The sequence below is a fragment of the Akebia trifoliata genome, chromosome 5, assembly GCF_017979445.1.
Source record: "Akebia trifoliata isolate Shusen 1 chromosome 5, ASM1797944v1, whole genome shotgun sequence".
Classification (NCBI taxonomy): Eukaryota; Viridiplantae; Streptophyta; class Magnoliopsida; order Ranunculales; family Lardizabalaceae; genus Akebia; species Akebia trifoliata.
Window position 1 is genome coordinate 31295614 of NC_141379.1, and position 24970 is coordinate 31320583.

Consider the following 24970-nt stretch of genomic DNA (forward strand, 5'->3'; position numbering starts at 1 on the left):
ATATATAAATGAAGTGTAATCAGTAGAAGTTGGGGTGCCATTGGTACCTCTCTTCCTTTATGTCTTAACTATTTCCATGAATCTTCTAAACGATATTAAGTAGAGATACAGTTTCAGTCATGATCAAAAGCTCAAGAGATGTTGTAGTTTTAAGGCATCAAAGGGTCGTTGCACTCTCTTCTCTTCTTCTCTTTCGTTCCAAAACTACAGAACCATCACACCCAAATCCAAATCCAAATCCTTACGATACCGAAATCCATTTCGAGAATTTTGTAAGAGATAGATGTAAATCAGGGACACTTGGTCTTGATGAGGCATTGGGTTTGTTCCATCGTTTAGTTCAAATGCGACCCATTCCCTCCATTTTCCCTTTTAATCATCTATTTGGAGCCATCTCCAAGATGAAACAGTATTCTACCTTGTTATCTTTGTTTAATACAGTGATGATGGATTCTTCTTCTGCACAAGGAAATGGAATCCAACCTAATTTCTTTTCCTTTGCCATCTTGATTAATTGCTACTGCAACTTGGGTCGTGTTGATTTTGGTTTTTCTGTTTTGGGAAAGATGCTGAAACTTGGGTTTGAACCAAATCCCATAATTTTTACCAGTCTGCTTAAGGGGCTCTTTAAGGAGGACAAAGTAGTGAAGGCGATCGAATTGTTTGAAAAAACAATGGAAATTGGATATCCTTACAATGAAGTCACTTATGGTACTGTGGTTGATGGGCTTTGCAAGACTGGGAATGTTGATGAGGCTCTTAGGTTGATAAGGGGGATGCAGTACAAAGGAGAGAGATTTGAGAAGCCTGATACAATCATGTATAATACCATCATTGATAGACTTTGCAAGGAGAGTCGCATAAATGAGGCACTGAACCTCTTACAAGAAATGATTGGCACAAAAGACGTTGTGCCAAATGTTGTCACTTATAGGTCTTTAATTCATGGTTTATGCAATTTTGGCATGTTTAAAGAAGCTGAAAGGCTTTTTTATGACATGCTGAACCATGGAATCTCACCTGATCTAATAACCTTTAACATTTTGATAAAGGCTATCTGTAAAGATGGGAGGACAAAGGAAGCACACGATGTATTTGAAGTAATGTCTCAAAGAGGTGTTCAGCCCGATGCTTTCACGTACAACACTTTGATTCATGAACTATATCTTTCAGGTCAATGGAGAGAAGCAACAAGGTTATTCAATGAAATGATAGACCGTAAAATCTCTCCAAATAGATCTTCATTTAGCATACTAATGGTTGCTCTTTGCAAAGAAGGGATGACCAAAGAAGCACACCAACTATTGGAACTGATGATTCAAAGAGGTGAAGAGCCTGATAGAGTCACGTACAATACTCTGATGGATGGATACTGTTTGCAAGGTCAGATGAAAGAAGCAATAAAAGTTTTTGATTCAATGGTGGATAACGGTCAAAAACCTAATGTTTATAGCTATAACATTTTGATCAATGGCTATTGCAAGGCTAGGAGATTGAATGCAGCCATGCAACTGTGTGAAGTTATGCGTCACAGGGGATTGACTCCTAACACAATTACATACAACACACTTATAGGTGGGTTATGCAAGGTGGGGAGAGTTGCGGATGCTCAAGCGATTTTCAATGAAATGCAAACTCATGACCAAATTCCAGATATCTTCACGTATGGCATATTGTTGGATGGTTTATATGCAAATAATTACTTTTCCGAGGCAATAAAATTGTTTCATATAATGGAAAGTAATGGACTAAAAGCAAATATTGTAATTTACAGCATCATTATTGACAATTTGTGCAAAGTTGGGAATGTGAAGGAGGCAAAGGAATTGTTTTGCAACCTTTCTACCAAAGGTTTGCAACCCAACACTAAAACATATACCATAATGATCAATGGATTTCTTAAGGAAGGAATGCTTAGAGAAGCGGAAAATTTGTTCATGGAAATTGAAGAGAAGGGTTCTCTTACTGAATTCACATTCAATGTCATGGTTCGAGGGCTCCTTCAAAATAATGCTATCCATAAGGGAATTCATCTCCTCAATACAATGATTGAGAGGGGTTTCTCACCGAGTGCAGAGACCACCTCTATGTTAGTCAACTTGCTTATGAAGCCTGGATTAGATCGTGAACATGTGGAAATGCTTCGTAAGTTCTTACCAGAGTGCTAAGGAAAAGTTAACGTACTCATTGTTGAGTTAGCAGTTAGAAAGTCTTTCTATGGAATGTTGTAACTGCGTGCTTTAAGGATCATATTATTTATGTTATAAATTTCTTTCATCATGCAGTCCCATAGAGGAATATTGTTCGATGATGGTGAATATGGCAATTTGCTTAGTTTTTGAATGATACATTAGTTAATGAAATTATAAGTTTTTCGTTTCCTTTTTGTTGGTACCTCTGTTCTATGGTGCCTTGCTTCGGAAATTTAAGTCATATTCAAATTTTGTTATATTTTGTATCTTTTGGCTGATGAATATGCGGAAGCATCATTTCTATAAAGTAGACCACATAAAATGTGGTTAACATCCTTTATCTTTTATAATTCTAGCTACCTTCTCTTATTAATACTGGGGAACGTTTTGTTGAAGATTTATCAACTACTCAACTGTCCATTGGTGGGAAACCTAATTTGTAGACTACTTCATTTGTGGGTAATATCACTTCAGTTGATGAAGGTGAATTCTATGTAGACTTAGTTGTTTTGTTCATGATCTTTGAATCGATGTGTCCTGCATCAAAGTTGAAACAACAAACGTAGCATATCCCTATCAATAAATTCGAAGGGTCCACTTAGGAACTCTTTAAGTTCATCAAATACCTTAAAATATGCACTGAAAATTAAAACTAGATTACTAGTTGTTGTAATCCTGATTTCATTCTCTAGGAGAGTTGAGTGGGATAGGCCGGTCCAAGATTTCTGGAATGACAAGGGTGGGAACAACAAGATTCACATGGTTGGATGGAGGTCTATTTGTGCTCTAAGAATGGTGGCAGATTGGTGATTCATGTTCTTCCTTCAATAAAAATATCAATGCCACAGTTTAAGATGGAGGAGAATAGCATGTGGGGTTGTGTAATGAGTTCAAAATTGGATCTTGAAATCTAGAGTGGGAAGTTACCCCAAAAGGGAACTTATGGGTGCAAGGGAATCCTTTTATGTGTTACCTGATTTTAGAAATAAAATAGATTTGAAAGTTGGTAAGGGGGAGACAAGGTTAGATTTTGGGAGGATTGTAGGTGCGGGAAGTCCCTTACCAAAAATCCATTTGACAACAATTATAAGAACATATTCGAAGAAATTCTAGACCACGTGTCCTAATGGAACTCTTTATCAATCTTTGTGCTAATGGACCAATTTGGATCAAATCCTGAACACCATAAATGATATCGAATTATATTGGTAAAAACAAAAACTTCTTCACTCAACCTTAATATTTCGACTCACATTTTTGGGTCCACAAACCGGAGGGATCTATTGATATTTTACTATACATAATAATTGGATTTGACTATATTTTCAAATCAAACGGCCATAAATAATCAATCAGAAAAATTTCGACGCTTTTCAAATTTAATTCGATCCATAATTGTAGCAAAGCATTTTTATCTGTTTTATGAAAGGGATGAACTATCTACCAACGAGTGGGCTTATTCTAAAGACCTCCCCTTTTTAGAGAGAGGCAGTAGCCACTACGCCCAACACTCATTGGTTTAGAATAAGTAGAAGTTAGGGTGCCACCAAAAGTTCTGTCAATTTTTTTGGGGGTGATTTTTCCCAAAACGTATGCAACTAATGTGCAAATTCTGATTTTGGAGCATAGTTCATTTTAATTCCTAAAACATGCTTTTTGGGTGAATTAGAGACTTTTATAATCAATGAATTTGTTGATAAATTACAAGTGAGATCATTGATAAGGCAAACTCACTAATATTTTATCAACAAATTCGTAGATTATAAAAGTGACAGGTTTGAAAACTATGGATCTGCTCTCCTCAGGATACAAAACCACACATTTTTATGGGGGAACCATAATTCTGTATCCTGAGAAGAGTACATCTACGATTCCTGAGCATATCACGTCAAGTAAGTCGATGAATTGCCATGTGCCTATGTCAGATTATCAAAACTTTTTCTCAAAAGTAGTACAAATTATTTTGAAAAAACTATTGTTCCTTCTTTAGAGAGCTACTATTGGCACACCAAATTGTACTAATGCCACAGCATTAAATATATAAAGCATCAAAAAATTGCACACAGGTTGTGCGGCATTAGTAAAAATTGGTGTGGCAATAGCAATAGCAATAGCAACCTTCCTTTTATTATTTTATAAATGGGGTGTAATGAGAAAAAGTTGGGGTACCATAAGCACCTCTCTTCTTCTATGTCTTAACCATTTCCATCATCTTGTTTTCGCCTTAAAACCATGATGACGATGTTAAGAAGAGATTCAGTTTCAGTCATCAAAATGTCAAGAGATGTTGCAGTTTTAACAAATCATCATCAACAAAAGGCCGTTGCAGTCTCTTCTCTTCTACACTTTCGTTCCGAAACTACACAACCATCACACCCAAATCCAAATCCTTACGATACTGAGACCCATTTCGAGAATTTCGTAATACAGAGATGTAAATCAGGAACACTTGGGATTGATGAGGCATTAGGTTTGTTCAATGACATGGTTGAAATGCGACCCATTCCCTCCATTTTCTATTTTAACCAACTGTTTGGATCCATCACCAAGATCAAACAGTATTCTACCTTGTTACCCATGTTTACACTTATAGATTCTGCAGGAATTCAACCAGATTTATTCACATGCAACATCTTGATTAATTGCTACTGCAACTTAGGTCGTATTGATTTCGGTTTTTCTGTTTTGGGGAAGATTCTGAAGAGTGGGTTTGAACCGGAACCCGGAACTTTGACCAATCTGATTAAGAAGCTCTGTAAAGAGGGTAAAGTATTGCAGGCGATGGAGTTTTTTAAGGAAATAGAGAAGAATGGATATCCACACAACGAATTCACATATGACATCTTGATTGATTGCTACTGCAACTTGGGTCGTGTTGATTTGGGTTTTTCTGTTTTGGGAATGATTCTGAAACGTGGGTTTGAACCACATCCCTCAGCTTTAACCTTGAACACTCTGCTTAAGAGACTCTCTAAGGAGGATAGATTAGCTCGTGCGATGGGGTTGTTTAAAGAAATAGTAAAGAGTGGAAATCCAGACGATGAAGTCGACTGTGGTAGCCTACTTAATGAGCTTTGCAAGAGTGGGAATGTTGATGAGGCTCGTAGCTTGATAAGGTGGATGGAGGAGTACGAAGGAGAAAGATTTGGGAAGCCTAATACAATAATGTATAATATCATTATTGACGGACTTTGCAAGGAGAGTCGTGTAAATGAGGCACTGAACCTCTTTCAAGAAATTATTGATATAAGTGATGTAATAACCTTTAGCATTTTGATAGATGGTCTTTGCAAAAATGAGAGGACCAAAGAAGCACACGATATGTTTGAATTAATGCCTCAAAGAGGTATTCAGCCCGATGTTTTCACTTATAGCTCTTTGATTCATGGATTATGCAGTTGTGGTCAAGGGAAAGAAGCAATAAGATTATTCAATGAAATGATAGACCATGACATCTCACCAGATATGCCAGCGTTAAATATACTAATGGATGTTCTTTGCAAACAAGAGATGGCCAAAGAAGGACATAAACTATTGGATTTGATGATTCGAAGAGGTGTAAAGCCAGAGATAATCACGTACTGTACATTGATGGATGGATACTGTTTGCAAGGCCAAATGAAAGAGGCAGTAAACGTTTTTGATTCAATGGTCGATAGTGGTCATAAACCTGATGTTTATAGCTATAGTATTTTGATCAATGGCTATTGCAAGGTTGGGAGATTGGAGGAAGCCATGCAACTGCGTGAAGATATGCGTCTCAAGGAATTGACTCCCAACATAATTACATATAACACACTTATAGGTGGTTTATGCAAGGTGGGGAGAGTTGTGGATGCTCAAGAGATTTTCAATAAGTTGAAAACTCATGGCCCAGATCCAGATCTCATTGCATACAATACATTGATGAATGGATATTGTTTGCAAGGCCAAATGGAAGAGGCAGTAAACGTATTTGATTCAATGGTCGATAGTGGTCATGAACCTAATGTTTATAGCTATAACTTTTTGATCAATGGATATTGCAAGGTTAATAGATTGGATGAAGCCATGCAACTGCGTGAAGATATGTGTCACAGGGGAATGACTCCCAACATAATTACGTACAACACACTTATGGGTGGGTTATCCAAGGTGGGAAGAGTTGCGGAGGCTCAAGAGATTGTCAATGAGATGCAAACTCATGGCCAAAGTCAAGATTTCATTACAAATGGTACATTGGAGCCGCTCATTGATCCTGCCAAGTTCATTCCTCTCAAGTGAGATCGATTCAAGCTATATTGATGTTTTATTTATAATCATGCCAATTTTTTTTTTTTTTTTTTATAAGTATAATTATGCCAATTATTGTTATCATGAATTTTGATTAGTAGCTTTTCCATGTTCAGTTTTTGTCTAGTCGGGATTTTAGGAACTTGCCTGCTTGAAAGCTATCAAACATTTGCTTTCCAATTCCTACGTTTGTGTTCGATTTTTTTTATTTTTTATTTGCTCCTATTTAGTGACAATACGTTGAACTTGGGTCCCAACCCATTCTGACTGTTGGCGTGGCTCATCGAGACCCAATGTTGCATCATACTACAGCTGCAAATTTTAAATGTTTTTGTATGAAATACGAGCCTCGAGAATTTGAGCTTCTATTGAATTAAATTGCGAATCGTATTAGTTAATGGGGGACTACAATGGGATGGTAGTAACTTTCAAAACTATTATTTATTTATTTTTTGCTAATATTTCTATTAATTCTATTGTCTTTAAGAATGAATAAGTTTTGTTTGGCATTTGGGTAAGGTTTTGTGATATTTTCAAAATTATCATTGTAAAATTGTAGTGAAATCATTTGCCTTTTGCATTAAGAAGATAAATTATTTTAAAAAATAAAATAAAATAGAATAAATCCTAGGTTTAGACTATATCCCTTAGAAAACCCTTGATTTTCTACTCAAATTCGATCAAATCTTCTACAGACTTGAAGGTTGAAGTTGATAGAATCTTAAAGGTTAAAATGGAGGTAAAAAAAATAGGGACAATGACTGCGAAGGACTCTTTATTGAGAATATATATTGAATAGTCCCCTAGTAAATAATACGGATCATTCAAGTCAGTCTTAATAAAATATTAATCTATTAAGGATCTTTTAAAGATTTTTTAAAGGAAAATACTTGAAATACCTTTTTAACAACTTTTCAAGTGGTTTCGTCTAATAAAAATATACCCGAGTTAAATAAAAAAATTTGATCAATTTATTTGCTTCTTAATATTTATGTGAAAAATAGTAATAAATATTTTTATTTATTAAAAATTATTCATAAATTCAATATAATCGTAATTGATCAACTTGCTAATTTTTTTGTTGAATCAACTCGATGAGCATTCAAGTTGAATTTTAAAATTACATTTTAACTATTTAAAATTATTTTTTTTATATTTTAATAAATTTAATAAACATATATCAAATCAGTTTGATGATGATGGCCATATTCCTCTCCATCATCATGGTCGTCGTCATTGTCATCATCTATGTGAATTAAAGATTACTAGGTTTGAGAAAAGAAATGAAGGATTTTTTTTAATTTTTTCGTTTGAAATTTTTTTCATTGATCTATAAGAGATAATCATATTCTAGGGGTATGTCATTAATTTAAAAACAAATGAGTACCTCAAATAACACGTTTCTTTATACTCAAAAATAGTTGAAAGGGTAATTATGACATTTTCGCTTCAAAACTCTTTTTTAGACTAATATTTGTAAATGTGAGTACTTAAGAGTCAATATTTTTTTTAGAGGAGATTTTTTGGTACATATTTTCAAAAATTAGGTCTTTGCAGTCATTGTCAAAAAAAAAAAAAATCTCTAAAAGAATTTTTAGCTACACATTGAGGAAGAGCATGTTTAATAAGTTATTTTTAATGTCACATGGATTGCTACATTGGTCCAAATGACAACTGAACCTCTTGTTTGTGGTCTAGATTGAGTTTGAAAAATAGCATCCCCCCCTTTTGCCCACATTTTTTTACGTCAAATTTCAAATTTAAGTCCAACGATGAAAAAATCTCTTTATTCAATCCGGGGTTTTTTTTTTTTTTTGTTTGTGAGTTCATAAAATTTTAAGCCCTACATATATGTAGCATCCAATAGTGTATATGGACGCCACATTGAGATGGCCATTAGGTAAATACTCAATACGAGCATTAATTCCTCAAGGGCCACCTGCAAGGGTACACTCTCATTTATCAAGCGCGTGTGATATGTGGGCATTGCACGTCCCTTGGGACTAGTCCTTGGACAAGATCATGGTTATGGACTAGGCAAAGCCTAGATCCGAGTCCGATCCACTGTCTATAGGGATAGACGGTTGGTTGGTTGGTTGGTTGGTTGGTTGGGGGCGGGGGGGGGGGGGGGGGGGAGGAAAATGTTTGTCCTTAAAAATATTTTTACAATCTTTAGTACGTCAGCCAGACGTTAAATGTATGGCGATAATCCACGTGATCAAATCTTTCCATATCATCCACATGAACGATACAAATTCTATCAAACGTGGGTCCCACTAAAACTGGTAGTGAACTATTTTGCTCTTATTAATTGAACCGACCATCGTAATGTATAATTTAAGAGAGATTCTATTGTCACACCAACTTTTGCTAACGTCACTCTATTCACATGTAGATAAATGGGATTTTTCCCAAAACGTGCGTCATTTATGTCTAAATTCTAATTTCGATACACTATCATTTCTAGTGAATTTGTCACTTTTATAGTTAATGAATACGTTAATATATCTACATTAGTTAATGAAATTATAAGTTTTTTTTCTTTTCCTTTTTGTCGATACCTCTGGTCTATGGTGCCTTGCTTTGGAAATTTAAGTCATATTCAAAAAAAATTATATTAATGTTCTATACTTTTGACGTTGAAGTATAAAATGGTTATTAGTTTGTATCTTTTGGCTTGCGAATATGCGGAAGCACCATTTCTATTAAGATACTTTGTCTTTTATAATTCTAGCAACCTTCTCTCATTAATACTGGGGAACGTTTTGTTGAAGATTTATCAACTACTTAACTGTCCATTGGTGGGAAACCTAATTTGTAGACTACTTCATTTGTGGATATTTAGATGGCTTGTGAGCGATAATATCACTTCAGTTGATGAAGGTGAATTCTATGTAGACTTAGTTGTTTTGTTCATGATCTTTGAATCGATGTGTCCTGCATCAAAGATGAAACAACAAATGTAGCATATCCCTATCAATAAGGAACTCTTTTAAGTTCATCAAATACCTTAAAATACGCACTGAAAATTAAAACCAGATTACTTGTTGTTGTAATCCTGATTTCATTCTTTAGGAGAGTTGAGTGGGATAAGCTGGTCCAAGATTTCTGGAATGACAAGGGTGGGAACAACAAGATTCACATGGTTGGATGGATGTCTATTTGTGCTTTAAGAATGGGTGGCAGATTGGTGATTCATGTTCTTCCTTCAATGAAAATATCAATGCCACAGTTTCTGAGATTTAAGATGGAGGAGAATAGCATGTGGGGTTGTGTAATGAGTTCAAAATCGGGTCTTGAAATGTAGAGTGGGAAGTTACCCCAAAAGGGTACTTATGGGTGCAAGGGATTCCTTTTATGTGTTACCTGATTTTAGAAATAGGATAGATTTGAAAGTCAGTAAGGTAAGGGGGAGATAAAGTTAGATTTTGGAAGGATTGTAGGCGCGGGAAGTCCCTTACCAAAAATTCATTTGACAACAATTATAAGAACATATTGGAAGAAATTCTAGACCAGGTGTCCTAACGGAACTCTTTAGCAATCTTTGTCCTAATTGACCAATTTGGATTGAATCCTGAACACCATATATGATATCGAATTATATTGGTAAAAACAAAAACTTCTTCACTCAACCTTAATATTTCGACTCACATTTTTGGGTCCACAAACCGGAGGGATCTATTGATATTTTACTATACATAATAATTGGATTTGACTATATTTTCAAATCAAACGGCCATAAATAATCAATCAGAAAAATTTCGACGCTTTTCAAATTTAATTCGATCCATAATTGTAGCAAAGCATTTTTATCTGTTTTATGAAAGGGATGAACTATCTACCAACGAGTGGGCTTATTCTAAAGACCTCCCCTTTTTAGAGAGAGGCAGTAGCCACTACGCCCAACACTCATTGGTTTAGAATAAGTAGAAGTTAGGGTGCCACCAAAAGTTCTGTCAATTTTTTGGGGGTGATTTTTCCCAAAACGTATGCAACTAATGTGCAAATTCTGATTTTGGAGCATAGTTCATTTTAATTCCTAAAACATGCTTTTTGGGTGAATTAGAGACTTTTATAATCAATGAATTTGTTGATAAATTACTAGTGAGATCATTGATAAGGCAAACTCACTAATATTTTATCAACAAATTCGTAGATTATAAAAGTGACAGGCTTGAAAACTATGGATCTGCTCTTCTCAGGATACAAAACCACACATTTTTATGGGGGAACCATAATTCTGTATCCTGAGAAGAGTACATCTACGATTCCTAAGCATATCACGTCAAGTAAGTCGATGAATTGCCATGTGCCTATGTCAGATTATCAAAACTTTTTCTCAAAAGTAGTACAAATTATTTTGAAAATTAGAGAGCTATTATTGGCACACCAAATTGTACTAATGCCACACCAATTAAATATATACACCATCAAAAAATTGCAAACAGATTGTGCGGCATTAGTAACAATTGGTGTGGCAATAGCAACTTTCCTTTTATTATTTTATAAGAAAAAGTTGGGGTACCATTAGCACCTCTCTTCTTCTATGTCTTAACCATTTCCATCAGCTTGTTTTCGCCTTGGAACCAACCATTTCCATCATCTTGTTTTCGCCTTGAAACCATGATGACGATGTTAAGAAGAGATTCAGTTTCAGTCATCAAAATGTCAAGAGATGTTGCAGTTTTAACAAATCATCATCAACAAAAGGTCGTTGCACTCTCTTCTCTTTTACACTTTCGTTCCGAAACTACACAACCATCACACCCAAATCCAAATCCTTACGATACTGAGACCCATTTCGAGAATTTCGTAATACAGAGATGTAAATCAGGAACACTTGGGATTGATGAGGCATTAGGTTTGTTCAATCACATGGTTGAAATGCGATCCATTCCCTCCATTTTCTATTTTAATCGACTGTTTGGATCCATCACCAAGATCAAACAGTATTCTACCTTGTTACCCATGTTTACACTTATAGATTCTGCAGGAATTCAACCAGATTTATTCACATACAACATCTTGATTAATTGCTACTGCAACTTAGGTCGTATTGATTTCGGTTTTTCTGTTTTGGGGAAGATTCTGAAAAGTGGGTTTGAACCGGAACCCGGAACTTTGACCAATCTGCTTAAGGAGCTCTGTAAAGAGGGTAAAGCATTGCAGGCGATGGAGTTGTTTAAGGAAATAGAGAAGAATGGATATCCACACAACGAATTCACATATGATATCTTGATTGATTGCTACTGCAACTTGGGTCGTGTTGATTTGGGTTTTTCTGTTTTGGGAATGATTCTGAAACGTGGGTTTGAACCAGATCCCTCAGCTTTAACCTTGAACACTCTGCTTAAGAGACTCTCTAAGGAGGATAAATTAGCTCGTGCGATGGGGTTGTTTAAAGAAATAGTGAAGAGTGGAAATCCACACGATGAAGTCAAATGTGGTAGCATACTTAAGGTGCTTTGCAAGAGTGGGAATGTTGATGAGGCTCTTAGCTTGATAAGGGGGATGGAGGAGTACAACGGAGAAAGATTTGTGAAGCCTAATACAATAATGTATAATATCATTATTCATGGACTTTGCAAGGAGAGTCGTGTAAATGAGGCACTGAACCTCTTTCAAGAAATTATTGATATAAGTGATGTAATAACCTTTAGCATTTTGATAGATGGTCTTTGCAAAAATGAGAGGACCAAAGAAGCACACGATATGTTTGAATTAATGCCTCAAAGAGGTATTCAGCCCAATGTTTTCACGTATAGCTCTTTGATTCATGGATTATGCAGTTGTGGTCAAGGGAAAGAAGCAATAAGATTATTCAATGAAATGATAGACCATGACATCTCACCGAATATGCATGTGTTAAATACACTAATGGATGTTCTTTGCAAACAAGAGATGGCCAAAGAAGGACATAAACTATTGGATTTGATGATTCAAAGAGGTGTAAAGCCAGACATAATCACGTACTGTACATTGATGAATGGATACTGTTTGCAAGGCCAAATGAAAGAGGCAGTAAACGTTTTTGATTCAATGGTCAATAGTGGTCATAAACCTGATGTTTATAGCTATAGTATTTTGATCAATGGCTATTGCAAGGTTGGGAGATTGGAGGAAGCCATGCAACTGCGTGAAGATATGCATCTCAAGGAATTGACTCCCAACATAATTACGTATAACACACTTATAGGTGGGTTAAGCAAGGCGGGGAGAGTTGTGGATGCTCAAGAGATTTTCAATAAGTTGCAAACTCATGGCCCAAATCCAGATCGCATTACATACAATACATTGATGAATGGATATTGTTTGCAAGGCCAAATGGAACAGGCGATAAATGTTTTTGATTCAATGGTCGATAGTGGTCATGAACCTAATGTTTTTAGCTATAACATTTTGATCAATGAATATTGCAAGGTTAATAGATTGGATGAAGCCATGCAACTGCGTGAAGATATGTGTCACAGGGGAATGACTCCCAACATAATTACGTATTACACACTTATAGGTGGGTTATCCAAGGTGGGAAGAGTTGCGGAGGCTCAAGAGATGCAAACTCATTGCCAAAGTCAAGATTTCATTACAAATGGTAGATTGGAGCCACTCATTGATCCTGCCAAGTTCATTCCTTTCAAGTGAGATCGATTCAAGCTATATTGATGTTTTATTTATAATCATGCCAATTATTGTTGTCATGAATTTTGATTAGTAGCTTTTCCATGTTCAGTTTTTGTCTAGTCGGGATTTTAGGAACTTGCCTGCTTGAAAATCAAACATTTGCTTTCCAATTCCTACGTTTGTGTTCGATTTTTTTTATTTTTTATTTGCTCCTATTTAGTGACAATACGTTGAACTTGGGTCCCAACCCATTCTGATTGTTGGCACGGCTCATTGAGACCCAATGTTGCATCATACTACAGCTGCAAATTTTAAATGTTTTTGTATGAAATTTGAGCCTCGAGAATTTGAGCTTCTATTGAATTAAATTGCGAATCGTATTAGTTAATGGGATGGTAGTAACCTTCAAAACTATTATTTATTTATTTTTTGCTAATATTTCTATTAATTCTATTGTCTTTTAGAATGAATAAGTTTTGTTTGGCATTTGGGTAAGGTTTTGTGATATTTTCAAAATTATCATTGTAAAATTGTAGTGAAATCATTTGCCTTTTGCATTAAGAAGATAAATTATTTTAAAAAATAAAATAAAATAGAATAAATCCTAGGTTTAGATTATGACCCTTAGGAAACCCTTGATTTTCTACTCAAATTCAATCAAATCTTCTACAGACTTGAAGGTTGAAGTTGATAGAATCTTAAAGGTTAAAATGGAGGTAAAAAAAATAGGGACAATGACTGCGAAGGACTCTTTATTGAGAATATATATCGAATAGTCCCCTAGTAAATAATACGGATCATTCAAGCCTTACTTAATAAAATATTAATCTATTAAGGATCTTTTAAAGATTTTTTAAAGGAAAATACCTGAAATACCTTTTTAACAATTTTTCAAGTGGTTTTATCTAATAAAAATATACCGAGTTAAATAAAAAGATTTGATCAATTTATTTGCTTCTTAATATTGATGTGAAAAATAGTAATAAATATTTTTATTTATTAAAAATTATTCATAAATTCAATATAATCATAATTGATCAACTTGCTAATTTTTTTGTTGAATCAACTCGATGAGCATTCAAGTCGAATTTTAAAATTACATTTTAATTATTTAAAATTATTTTTTTATTTTAATAAATTTAATAAACATATACTAAATCAGTTTGATGATGATGGCCATATTTCTCTCCATTATCATCGTCGTCGTCGTCGTCATCATCTATGTGAATTAAAGATTACTAGGTTTGAGAAAAGAAATTAAGGATTTTTTTTAATTTTTTCGTTTGGAATTTTTTTTCATTGATCTATAAGAGATAATGGTATTCAAGGGGTATGTCATTAATTTAAAAACAAATGAGTACCTCAAATAACACGTTTCGTTATACCTCAAAAATAGTTGAAAGAGTAATTATGACATTTTTGCTTCAAAATTCTTTTCTAGACTAATATTTGTAAAAGTGAGTACTTAAGAGTCAATATTTTTTTTTAGAGGAGACTTTTTGGTATATGTTTTCAAAAATAATTGTAAAAAAGAAAAAGAAGAGAAAAAAAAAAAAAAGGAAAAACCTAATAAGTTAATGACTGAGTGAGGAAGAGCATGTTTAATAAGTTATTTTTAATGTCACATGGACTGCTACATTGGTCCAAATGACAACTTAACCTCTTGTTTGTGGTCTAGATTGAGTTTGACCCCCCCCCCCCCCCCCCACTCCTTTACATCAGATTTCAAATTTAAGTCCAAGGACAAAAAAAAATCTCTTTTTTCAATCCGATTTCTTTTTTGTTCTTTTTGTTTTTTTTTTCGAGTTCATAAAATTTTAAGCCCTACATATATGTAGCATCCAATAGTGTATATGGACGCCACATTGAGATGGCCATTGGGTCAATACTCAATACGAGCATTAATTCCTCATGGGCCACTTGCGAGAGTGCACCCTTATTTATCAAGCACGTGTGATATGTGGGCATTGCACGTCCCCTGAGACTAGTCCTTGGACAAGATCATGGTTATGGACTGGGCAAAGCCTAGATCCGAATCCGATCCGCTGTCTAGAGGGATAAACGGTTGGTTGGTTGGTTGGTTGGTTGGGGGGGAGGAGGAAAATGTTTCTCCTTAAAAAAAATTTTAACAATCTTTACTACGTCAGCCAGACGTTAAATGTATGGCGATAATCCACGTGATCAAATCTTTCCATATCATCCACATGGAACGATGCAAATTCTATCAAACGTGGGTCCCACTAAAACTGGCACTGAACTACTTTGCTCTGATTAATTGAACTGACCGTCACAATGTATAATTTGAGAGAGATTCTATTGTCACACCAATTTTTTGCTAACGTCACTCTGCTCACATGTACATAAATGGGATTTTTCCAAAAATGTACGTCATTTATGTCCAAATTCCAATTTCGATACACTATCATTTCTAGTGAATTTGTCACTTTTATAATTAATGAATACGTTGATATATCTACAAATTCATAAATATTAAAAATAGAAAACTCACAAAATCATAAATTATAAAAATAACGAATGCATATTTTGAGAATTAAAATGAATAAGGTTAGCGTGAAATGGAGATTCACCCTAAATAAATCACTTAAGAATAACTCATGTGGCATTAGTAAAAGGTTGGTGTGGCAATAGAAGTTCTCTTATTTAAAATTGACTTAATATGACCATTGGATTTTAAGTTTAGGCATATCTTTCACAAAATATATTAAAAATTTTCCATTTCCACGAGGCCTAATGCAAAATTTAATTGATGGTTTTTTTTAAAAAACTTGAGTGGAAATCACTTGAGAAGGCAACGAAGGATATCTTAGATGTTTGTCAATTGCCACAATTCGGGAGAAGTATTTTTTAAATTACCCTTGAAAATGTAAATGTAGCTAATTTCATACGTCAGGCAGTTGATAATCTTTGTATATTCCTCATTCAATCTTACGAAATTTGTACACATCCCTAGAAATTGGTATTTCTCATCCCATGTCTATCGTTTGTTGGATCCTTGATGTCTGACCTGGTAGACCCTGAATAAGAGTCTGACTAGCCTTACTAAGTTAGTAAGGATTTCACCCTCTTAAGGGTCCTTGCGCTCACGTTGTGGCATCCAAAAACATGATTCAATGCTTCAGAGTTGTAGAGGACAAAATTCTATGAATTTTAACTTTGGGGGTTATGTGGAGCTCCAGTAGGTGTACATTTTCAAAACCTTAAGTCAAGTTCAAAAGACTTTTTTTTTCTTTTTTATCAGAGTTTTTCAAAAAAACTTAGAAGGCTATGATGTTGGATTGTTAATGTAGTAATTCATTTTATCAAAACAACCCATAGTAGACCGATAAGCGATTAATGTTTGTAGGTTGTGAGTTTGATACTCAAGATGAGCATTAATTCCTTAGGGTCCACCTGTGAAGGTACACCCTCATTTATCAAGTGCGTGTGATATACAGGCATTGGACGTCCCTTGAGACTAGTCCTTGGACAAAATCATGATTATGGGCTCAACAAAGCCTAGATAAGGGTCCGGTCCACTGTCTATAAGGATACACGGTTATAAAGGGAAAATAACCATTGATAAGGTTTAAAATCTTACTATGTTAGTGGGGAAAATGTTTCTCCCTAGAAGAAAAAAAAATCTTTTTACAATCTTTAGTACGTCAGCCAGACGTTAAATGTATGGCGATAATCCACGTGATCAAATCTTTCCATGTCATCCACATGGAACGATGCAATTTCTGTCAAACGTGAGTCCCACTAAAACTGATAGTGAAGTATTTTGCACAGATTAATTTAACTCTTTGCCACTAAAACTGATAGTGAAGTATTTTGCACAGATTAATTTAACTCTTTGCCGCGTTGGTATTGACAGTCATATTGAATGTATAATTTAAAAAGAGATTCTATTGCCACACCAACTTTTGCTAAGGCCATCCCTATTCACATGATACTAAAACTGATAGTGAAGTATTTTGCACAGATTAATTTAACTCTTTGCCGCGTTGGTATTGAATGTATAATTTAAAAAGAGATTCTATTGCCACACCAACTTTTGCTAACGCTATCCTTATTCACATGATAAATAAGATTTTTCTCAAAATATGTATAATTTATTTTCAAATTTCGATCTCAATATATTATCATTTCTAATGAATTCGTCACTTTTATAGTCAATGAATACGTTGATATATCTATGAATTCATAAATATTAAAAGTAGCGAACTCACAAATTCTTAAATTATAAAAATGATGAATACATGTTTTGAGAATTAAAATAAACAGTATGGTGTGAAATGAAGAATCACCATAAATAAATCACTTAAGAATAACTCATGTGATGTTAGTAAAATATTAGTGTGGCAATAGAAGTTGTTTTATTTAAAGGTGCCTTGTAATTTCTTTCTTGTTAACGTGTTTTGGGATTCGAAGCACGTTTTTTACGTTCTTTTTGACGATGTTGTTATTAATATAATAATAGAATATAATGCATAGAAAACCTGCTAGTCAAAGAAATGGTCGAGATGTAATTAAGAGGTACTTATACATGTACTTGAAAGGTTTTTAGAAGGGCGTTTTGGTCATTACACCTATCCAAACTGGGATTTTAATATGGTACTTCAACAGTAAACAAACCGCTCGGAGTTGAGTGAGATTCGAAAGTCTTCTGGGTCCCACATCAGTAAAGATAATTCGGTACGTATCTCTACTTCCACAGTCGATACGTAACTGTCTCAATTGCCACGTGACATATTATTCGACTTCCATTACTCAACAACTAATGCTTGGCTCACATCTTAAAATATATATATATATATATATATATATAGGGGGGCGTTCAATGGCAAACTTTTTAGCAAACTTTTTGGCAAAATATTTTTCAAAACATGAGTTAGAAGTTTTGGAATGGGCTGATTTTTGGTGAGGATGATCTCTACGGTGAGGAGATCATCCTCACCAAAAATCAGCCCATTCCAAAACTTCTAACCCTATCAAAAATAGTTTACAAAAAATGGACGGTCCACGATTTTTCAACTGGTAAACATGGGTTAGAAGTTTTGGAATGGGCTGATTTTTGGTGAGGATGATCTCCTCACCGTAGAGATCATCCTCACCAAAAATCAGCCCATTCAAAAACCTCTAACCCATGTTTTGAAAAATGTTTTGCCAAAAAGTTTGCCCTTGAACGCTACCCATATATATATATATATATGGAAATGTTCAGCAACAAACATTTTGGCAAAACATTTTTCAAAACATGGGTTAGAGATTTTGGAATGGGCTGATTTTTGGTGAGGATGATCTCTACGGTGAGGAGATCATCATCACCAAAAATCAGCTCATTCCAAAACTTCTAATCCCATCAAAAATGGTTTACAAAAAATGGATAGTCCACGATTTTTCAACTTGTAAACTGGGGTTAGAAGTTTTGGAATAGACTGATTTTTGGTGAGGATGATCTCCTCACCGTAGAAATCATCCTCACCAAAAATCAGTCCATTCCAAAACTTCTAACCCATGTAGGACAATAATGATTGGCCAAAATGTTTGGTGCTAAACGGGACCATATATATATATATATATATAATATATATATATATATATATATATATATATATATAATATAATATAAAAAAAATGTTGGAATGACGTAAATGAAAACAAAAAGGTGATAAAAATGATGTGGCGGCATGCCTATAGTTGTAGATGTTTTTTACTCGTATCTCACAAAAAAATATTTACAGTACTGTGCACATCAACACGAGTTTTTGTCATCTTCGTATCTCTTTTTGTGTCACCCCAACACAATTCTAAAAAAAAATTGCATTTGTTTTGAGATTGGATTCAGTTGAATTAATATTGTGAGGGGCATCATGGTGGACATTTCTGAGTTATAATTATATATGTTTTTATCGAGTTCGCACTTGTATCTTAACGAAAAATATCTATGATTACGACACACGTCCACTTAGAAACATCTACAAACACTTATAAGGACCATAAATAAAGACTCACAAACAATCACCCATCCATGCATTCATCCATTGTGCATGATCATCATCATCATCATCATCGTATAAGGAAACATGCTTCGAAAATAATTAGCCGGCGCAGTCGAATACTATTAAAAAAACGAGTAATATATATATCTAAACTCCTACACTTTTCGGCTAAAGATTAAATTAACTAATTTAACAAAACAAAAGGCAGAAAATCTGGCGGGTAAGCGGGCTTTAATTGCTTGTTTAAGAGAGCTCTAGTACTAATAAGGACACTGATGTTATGCACCCGGGCCACTGAATGTTCGATGGTCCCATACCTTAAAATAGTCGTGGTGGGGCACAGAACTGTTGATCTTTGTATATTGTATCCCGAAGAAAAAATCTATGATTCTGAGCCCTTACCACATCAGCCACGTAAACAGATTCTGTATGTTTGGTCGTATTGATTTAACACGGCTCTGTAATATCTGGTACATCCTTCTGTTAGGGCTTACTAATCTAGTGAATGTTTTGCCCAATCTTTGGTGGACCCAAACATTAAAAAAATCCATCTTGATTGGTAGTTTATAACCATTGATCTGATTTCTTTTCACCATGGGTTTTTTTAGGTGGAGAGTGGACTAGCCAGTCTCCTTGGGTTTGTTAAATATATTTGAGTCCATTGATCATGGTTTTTTAAAGAGTCGTGATAATAAGACTCATCATGTGGCATACTCAATCGACTCCCTGACATGATAAGTTCGAGATCCATAGATAATTATGTCTCGGGATACACAATTGTGTTTCCCCATAAAAAAGTGTAACCCGAGGGAGTTGTGTATCCCGAGACGTACAAATCTACGACTCTCGAGTTTGTCCACTTCAGGGAGTCAATTCAGTATGCCACCTAACAAGTCATATTATCGGGACTCCTTTTTAAAAAGGTCTAATAGAATGAGACTTTAAAATACTTTCTTTTTTTTTGTCAAAAAAATTTTTGATTTTTTTCTTCAACCACATATAGCTTAGGTGAATTTATTTTTTTAATTTTTTGAAATTACAAAGATGGATCCATGGTGAAAAACAAATAATTAATTAAATTGCTTCAAATACAAGTGTCAATCTTGCCACCAAATCTAATTGAAGATAAAGGAATTTTGAAAAAAAAAAGTTTTTTTCTTTTATAATATTTTGTGGGAAATGTTATTTTCATCACTTCAATTAGTTTCTTGCAGTTTTTAGGAACGAGTTTAGGAAAAAATATTTTTTTACTCGCAAGATATTTCATTCAAATTCTCATTCTTGTTGAGTCAGGAAAATAGGAAATTAAAAAAATAAAATAAAAATAAAATGTAGGAATGAGTGAAGTTCGAGTGTGACATTACTACATCCAAATCACTATAAAAATGAGTGAAGTTTGTGAGACAACGGTTTGATCAAAACTTTCGATTTAATTTAATAGTGTTGATGACGTTACATACTCTACATTAGGTTGGGTTTTTGTTAACATGGACCCTAAGGGTAAACATTAATATGCATTAAATATACTTTGGGAATTGATTTTGGTGTCAAAATTGCTTTAAGATTTTTTTTTTTTTTTAACCAAAACAACCTTAAACATTTATTTTGAAGGTGTACTTAAATTACCTTAAGACACAAGTTAACAAAACACCCTCTCCTTCAAATTACACGTGGCAATTACAAGGAGGTATCTCAAATATTAACAAAAAGCAGGCATGGAATAAATTCAAAAGCCAAGTGCCCTGTAAGTAGGAGGGTTCCTCCATTAGGTTTAGGGATGGTAATTTTGCCCCGCCCCGACTGCACCCTGTAGGGTCGGGTTTTCATTATTTTAAATTGTTTCAGGGCGATTTCGATATTGAAAATTAAAAATGGATTTCGTTTAAGGGGGAAGACAATTTTGATATAACCCACCTCGTTAACTCATCCCATCCTGATTATATATGTATATTAGAGTATTATCAAGAAGTGCCAATTAATTAAATGTAAGATATATAAAAAGTATCCCCACATTCTAAGTTTAAACCTCCACCGATATTTCTTTTATTTATTAACATTAAAAAGGGATAAGACAAGGCGAGGCAAGGATGGGTCAAAAAAATTCAGACACAAGTAGGATCGGAACGGATTCGAGGCAAACTATTATAACTAGGGTTGTGGATGGATTTAGCTAAACCTGCCATTTGCCATCCCTAATTAGGTTTTGACTATGTTTATGCAACAATATCAATAACATATATGCATTTTGAATAAAATATTCCACTTCTTCGTTTTTTTGTAAGTTTTATTAAGTTATTTTATTATTTTCTATATTTCTTATTTCTATTGTTTGCATTGAAAAGATGACGAAGGAAACAACCAATTTCTATTTTGTAAGTAGTTTCTTCTGAAATCTGGTCGATGATTCAACTTACACACATTTATCCTCTATTTTCAACAAAAACAAACTTCTTATTGATTTATAAATGTCACAAATAATATTTTTTAATCCGACTAATCCTCAAAGCACGTGCAATCCCTTCTCCAGTACACATGTGTCAGGTAATTTCTAGGATAAATCCATTACTTCCTATTTATCTAGTAACAAATTAGATCATACGAGGTTTTGGTATTCAATCCAAAAAAAATCTTGCATGTTTAGATTGTTGAAATTATGTTTGTCGATCGATTTAATGGATTATATTATCTAGTCAACTTGCCATTTTTATTAATTTGTCACTTAGTAAAGGTTCTAGGAAAGTTCCTCTATGGACTACTTTAATGGGTTATTATGTTGCCCGTGTTGGATGGGCAAAATGACTAATAAATAAATTCAGAAAAAAAAAAGTCTACTAAGAAGGCGAAAGAGAGAACATATAATGGCATTTTAATAGTTTCCCTTGTGTGAAAGATCATTTCGAGAAATATTCAAAATCAATTTTACTTCACTATCAGTCAATAAAATTGACTTTTATTCAAAGGGTGAAGATCAAATCTTGTATTTTTTTTTTTTTAAAGGTGTATCATTAATTTCGATGATTTTTACAATTTTTTTTCTAAATTGCCATTAAAACAAAATTTGCAAGACCTAAGAATTTTTGCAGCAAAATAAGCTGATGGCATGGCCGATGTTAGCTTCGTTGTAGCATAGTGACAAAGTTGGGGTTCGGGAATACTTGGGCAAGAGAAAGTTATGGAAAAAATCAGTAATATTGGAAATCGTCGGATAAATTAAAAAGTAATTATTTTTAGAATAGAAAATATGTATTTTATATATTAAATGAAAAAATAATACTTAAAAATGCAAAAAAGAAAAATCTGAATTAAATCATGATTAATCCCGAATTTTTGAAAAAATCAGGATTTAATCATGATTAATTCTGATTTTTTGAAAAAATCGGGATTTAATCAATAATTATTAAAATCATGATTTAATCACAAGTTTTTGTCACTATGCTGTGTAGTGGGTATAAGTGAGAAATGAATCGAGGATACAATTATCACTGCAACCAAACACTCGAGCGTTATCTACTCTCATCTAAGGAGAAATTAAAGTTTCTGTGGCCTCTCCTTTAAGACACCTCTCTTCCTACTCGGTAATTGATGGGCCATATCTATTTGTGGGTCACAGCCCACCATATCTTCCCTATCAGAAAATACTAGCCGTTGGATTCAATCTCTTGACCAAGGAGATCATTTATTATAAGAATCAGTTTTTGGGTTTGGATGGGTGGTGTGCAATTGAGTCCAGTTGGAATCTAACGATTCAATCAAACTCAGAAATCGGATTATTTTTTCTCAAGATTTGAATTGGTTTTTTTTATCTTAGTTAAATGGGTTCTGATTCACAATAACATTTCTCAAGTAAATATGAACCTGACCGAGTCTTTAAAATAGCGTGATTTGGACATACCACTCGTTTTAGATGACTATTTGGGTCATCCCTTGTATTTTAAAACTGATCATATACCCCTGCACTTCAGTCTTTTTCTAGAGACCAATGGAAAATGACTTAAAATACCCTCATCTTTAACCTTTAGTTAAAAACTATTGATTTTTCTCGGTAAAACCAGCAACCTTAGGATAGAATTTTTTTTACCCCCATTTTTAAGCTTAAGATTACATCTCCTTCAACCTTTAAACTTAATAAATTATTCGAGAAACTCTTTCCTTAGTATTATAGTGAAGAAAAAGGCCTTACTAAGTTTTATCCACCGTTAAAAGGACTTTGAGATGCGTAGATCAAGTCCTCGACATTTGTAATAAATTATTAATGACTTAAGGTTGAAGGGCTTGAATATGATGAATTTTAGGAAGAAATATCAAGGATTTAAGATGAGGACATTTAAGTAATTTTCTGTTAATTTTCCTAAGTAGTCCAAGGTCAAAGGCATGTTATTGTTTAAAACACCACGATAAATTAAACAGATTTATAAAAAATCAATAACTGAGAAATTTAACCTTAGAAAAACACGATAAATTAACAAGAAAAAGTCCAGAAGATGATCCGTCTCGTTCGGCATACCAAATCTCTACCGTACATTAAATGTACAAATACATGCACGTTTGCATTTAATTTCAAGACTCAATGAAGCGGTAAAAAATATCCCCAAAAAATAATAAATTAGTTCTCTGTCGGGGTTAACGAAGACCGTCTACTTTTTTCCCTTTAAATACCCCCTCACTTCCCTTCTCTTCCCTCAAACTCTCCCTTTCTTCCCTACAAAGGAAGACCGTACAGTCCAATCCGGTAACCATACCTAGAGTTACCGGCTAATGGCGGTGGAGATGCTTCATCTTCGTAAGGAAGGTTTCTCTGTTACCGGTGGAGAGAAGGAACAAGTGAAGATTGTGGCGCCAGTTAAGGAGGCGCATTATAGAGGCGTACGTAAGCGTCCATGGGGGCGATTCGCAGCTGAGATTCGAGATCCGTGGAAGAAGACGAGGAAATGGCTTGGAACTTTCGATACAGCCGAGGAAGCCGCTATGGCTTATGATGAAGCCGCGAGGAATCTTCGTGGACCTAAAGCGAAAACGAACTTCGGCGATGGAGGGATGATCGGATCTGTTGTTTCTTCTGGAACTTTCCAGAAAAATCTTCAGCAGTTTAGATCGTCTTATTTCGCCGGAGATGATCTGAATCTGTTATCTACTGCCGGAGATCCGGCTGGTTTTCCGGTTGTTTCTGATTTTTCCGGTTTTAAGTTTGATGCTGTGGATGCTGTAGTGAAGAGCGACCAAGAGAAGAAGAAAGCGAGGAAGGATGAAAAGAAACCTCTGTCGTTCGATCTTAATCTCCCGCCGCCGCCCTTTTGATCTGACGGTTCTTGTTGATTGAGATTTATAAAGATGATAAATTCTAGGAAGTTCACACTGTCGCTGATGAAGCAGGCAGCGTTTCTAATTTTTTTTTTTTTTGTTTTGTTCCCATTTTGTCCTCAGCTGTAACTTTTTATTCCTGTAGTGTACAGTTCAAGAAACCTTGAAGTTTTTAATTAAACAAATGTTTCAACTATGTACCTAGTCACTGTCTCGGACTCGGACGAATCAACTCGTCCTTTTTTTCTTTTTTTTTTTCTTTCTTTGAGTTTAATCGAACATGTCAGTGAGATTGTGAACTGTCGGAAGAGGACACAGGTTACCTGGGTAAATCGGTTTTACTTCACTATTTTTTCGTTTTGTTTGCCAACAAGGGAAACTGTTGAGTAAGTAACCCGTTGGACTATTTCCACGCGTCACTATTTTATTGGCTTGAGACTCGTTTAGTCATCGAATTCTGGTTCTCTCAATAAATAAAAAAGCAGGGCAAGGCAATATGGAGGGAAAACAGGGATTTCCTAGAGATCGGCATAGTTTAGTTAAAAAAAAAGGATACAGTGGGAATCTCTAAAAATATCTTCCCAT

At 34.5% G+C, this 24970-nt stretch overlaps 2 protein-coding genes across 2 annotated transcripts; both read left to right on the plus strand.

The window, feature by feature from the left end:
• Positions 1-95: 95 nt before the first annotated feature.
• On the plus strand, positions 96-6889 carry LOC147402185 (uncharacterized). Its single transcript, XM_086444483.1, has 2 exons — positions 96-2163; positions 4396-6889. Exons 1-2 carry the CDS (start codon positions 120-122, stop codon positions 6453-6455), a joined length of 4104 nt encoding a protein of 1367 aa, XP_086300609.1. The 5' UTR covers positions 96-119; the 3' UTR covers positions 6456-6889.
• Positions 6890-23739: 16850 nt separating this feature from the next.
• Positions 23740-24581, plus strand: LOC147402186 (ethylene-responsive transcription factor 11-like). The gene has a single exon (XM_086443737.1). The coding sequence runs from the start codon at positions 23843-23845 to the stop codon at positions 24380-24382; it is 540 nt and encodes a 179-aa protein (XP_086299863.1). The 5' UTR covers positions 23740-23842; the 3' UTR covers positions 24383-24581.
• Positions 24582-24970: the final 389 nt, after the last annotated feature.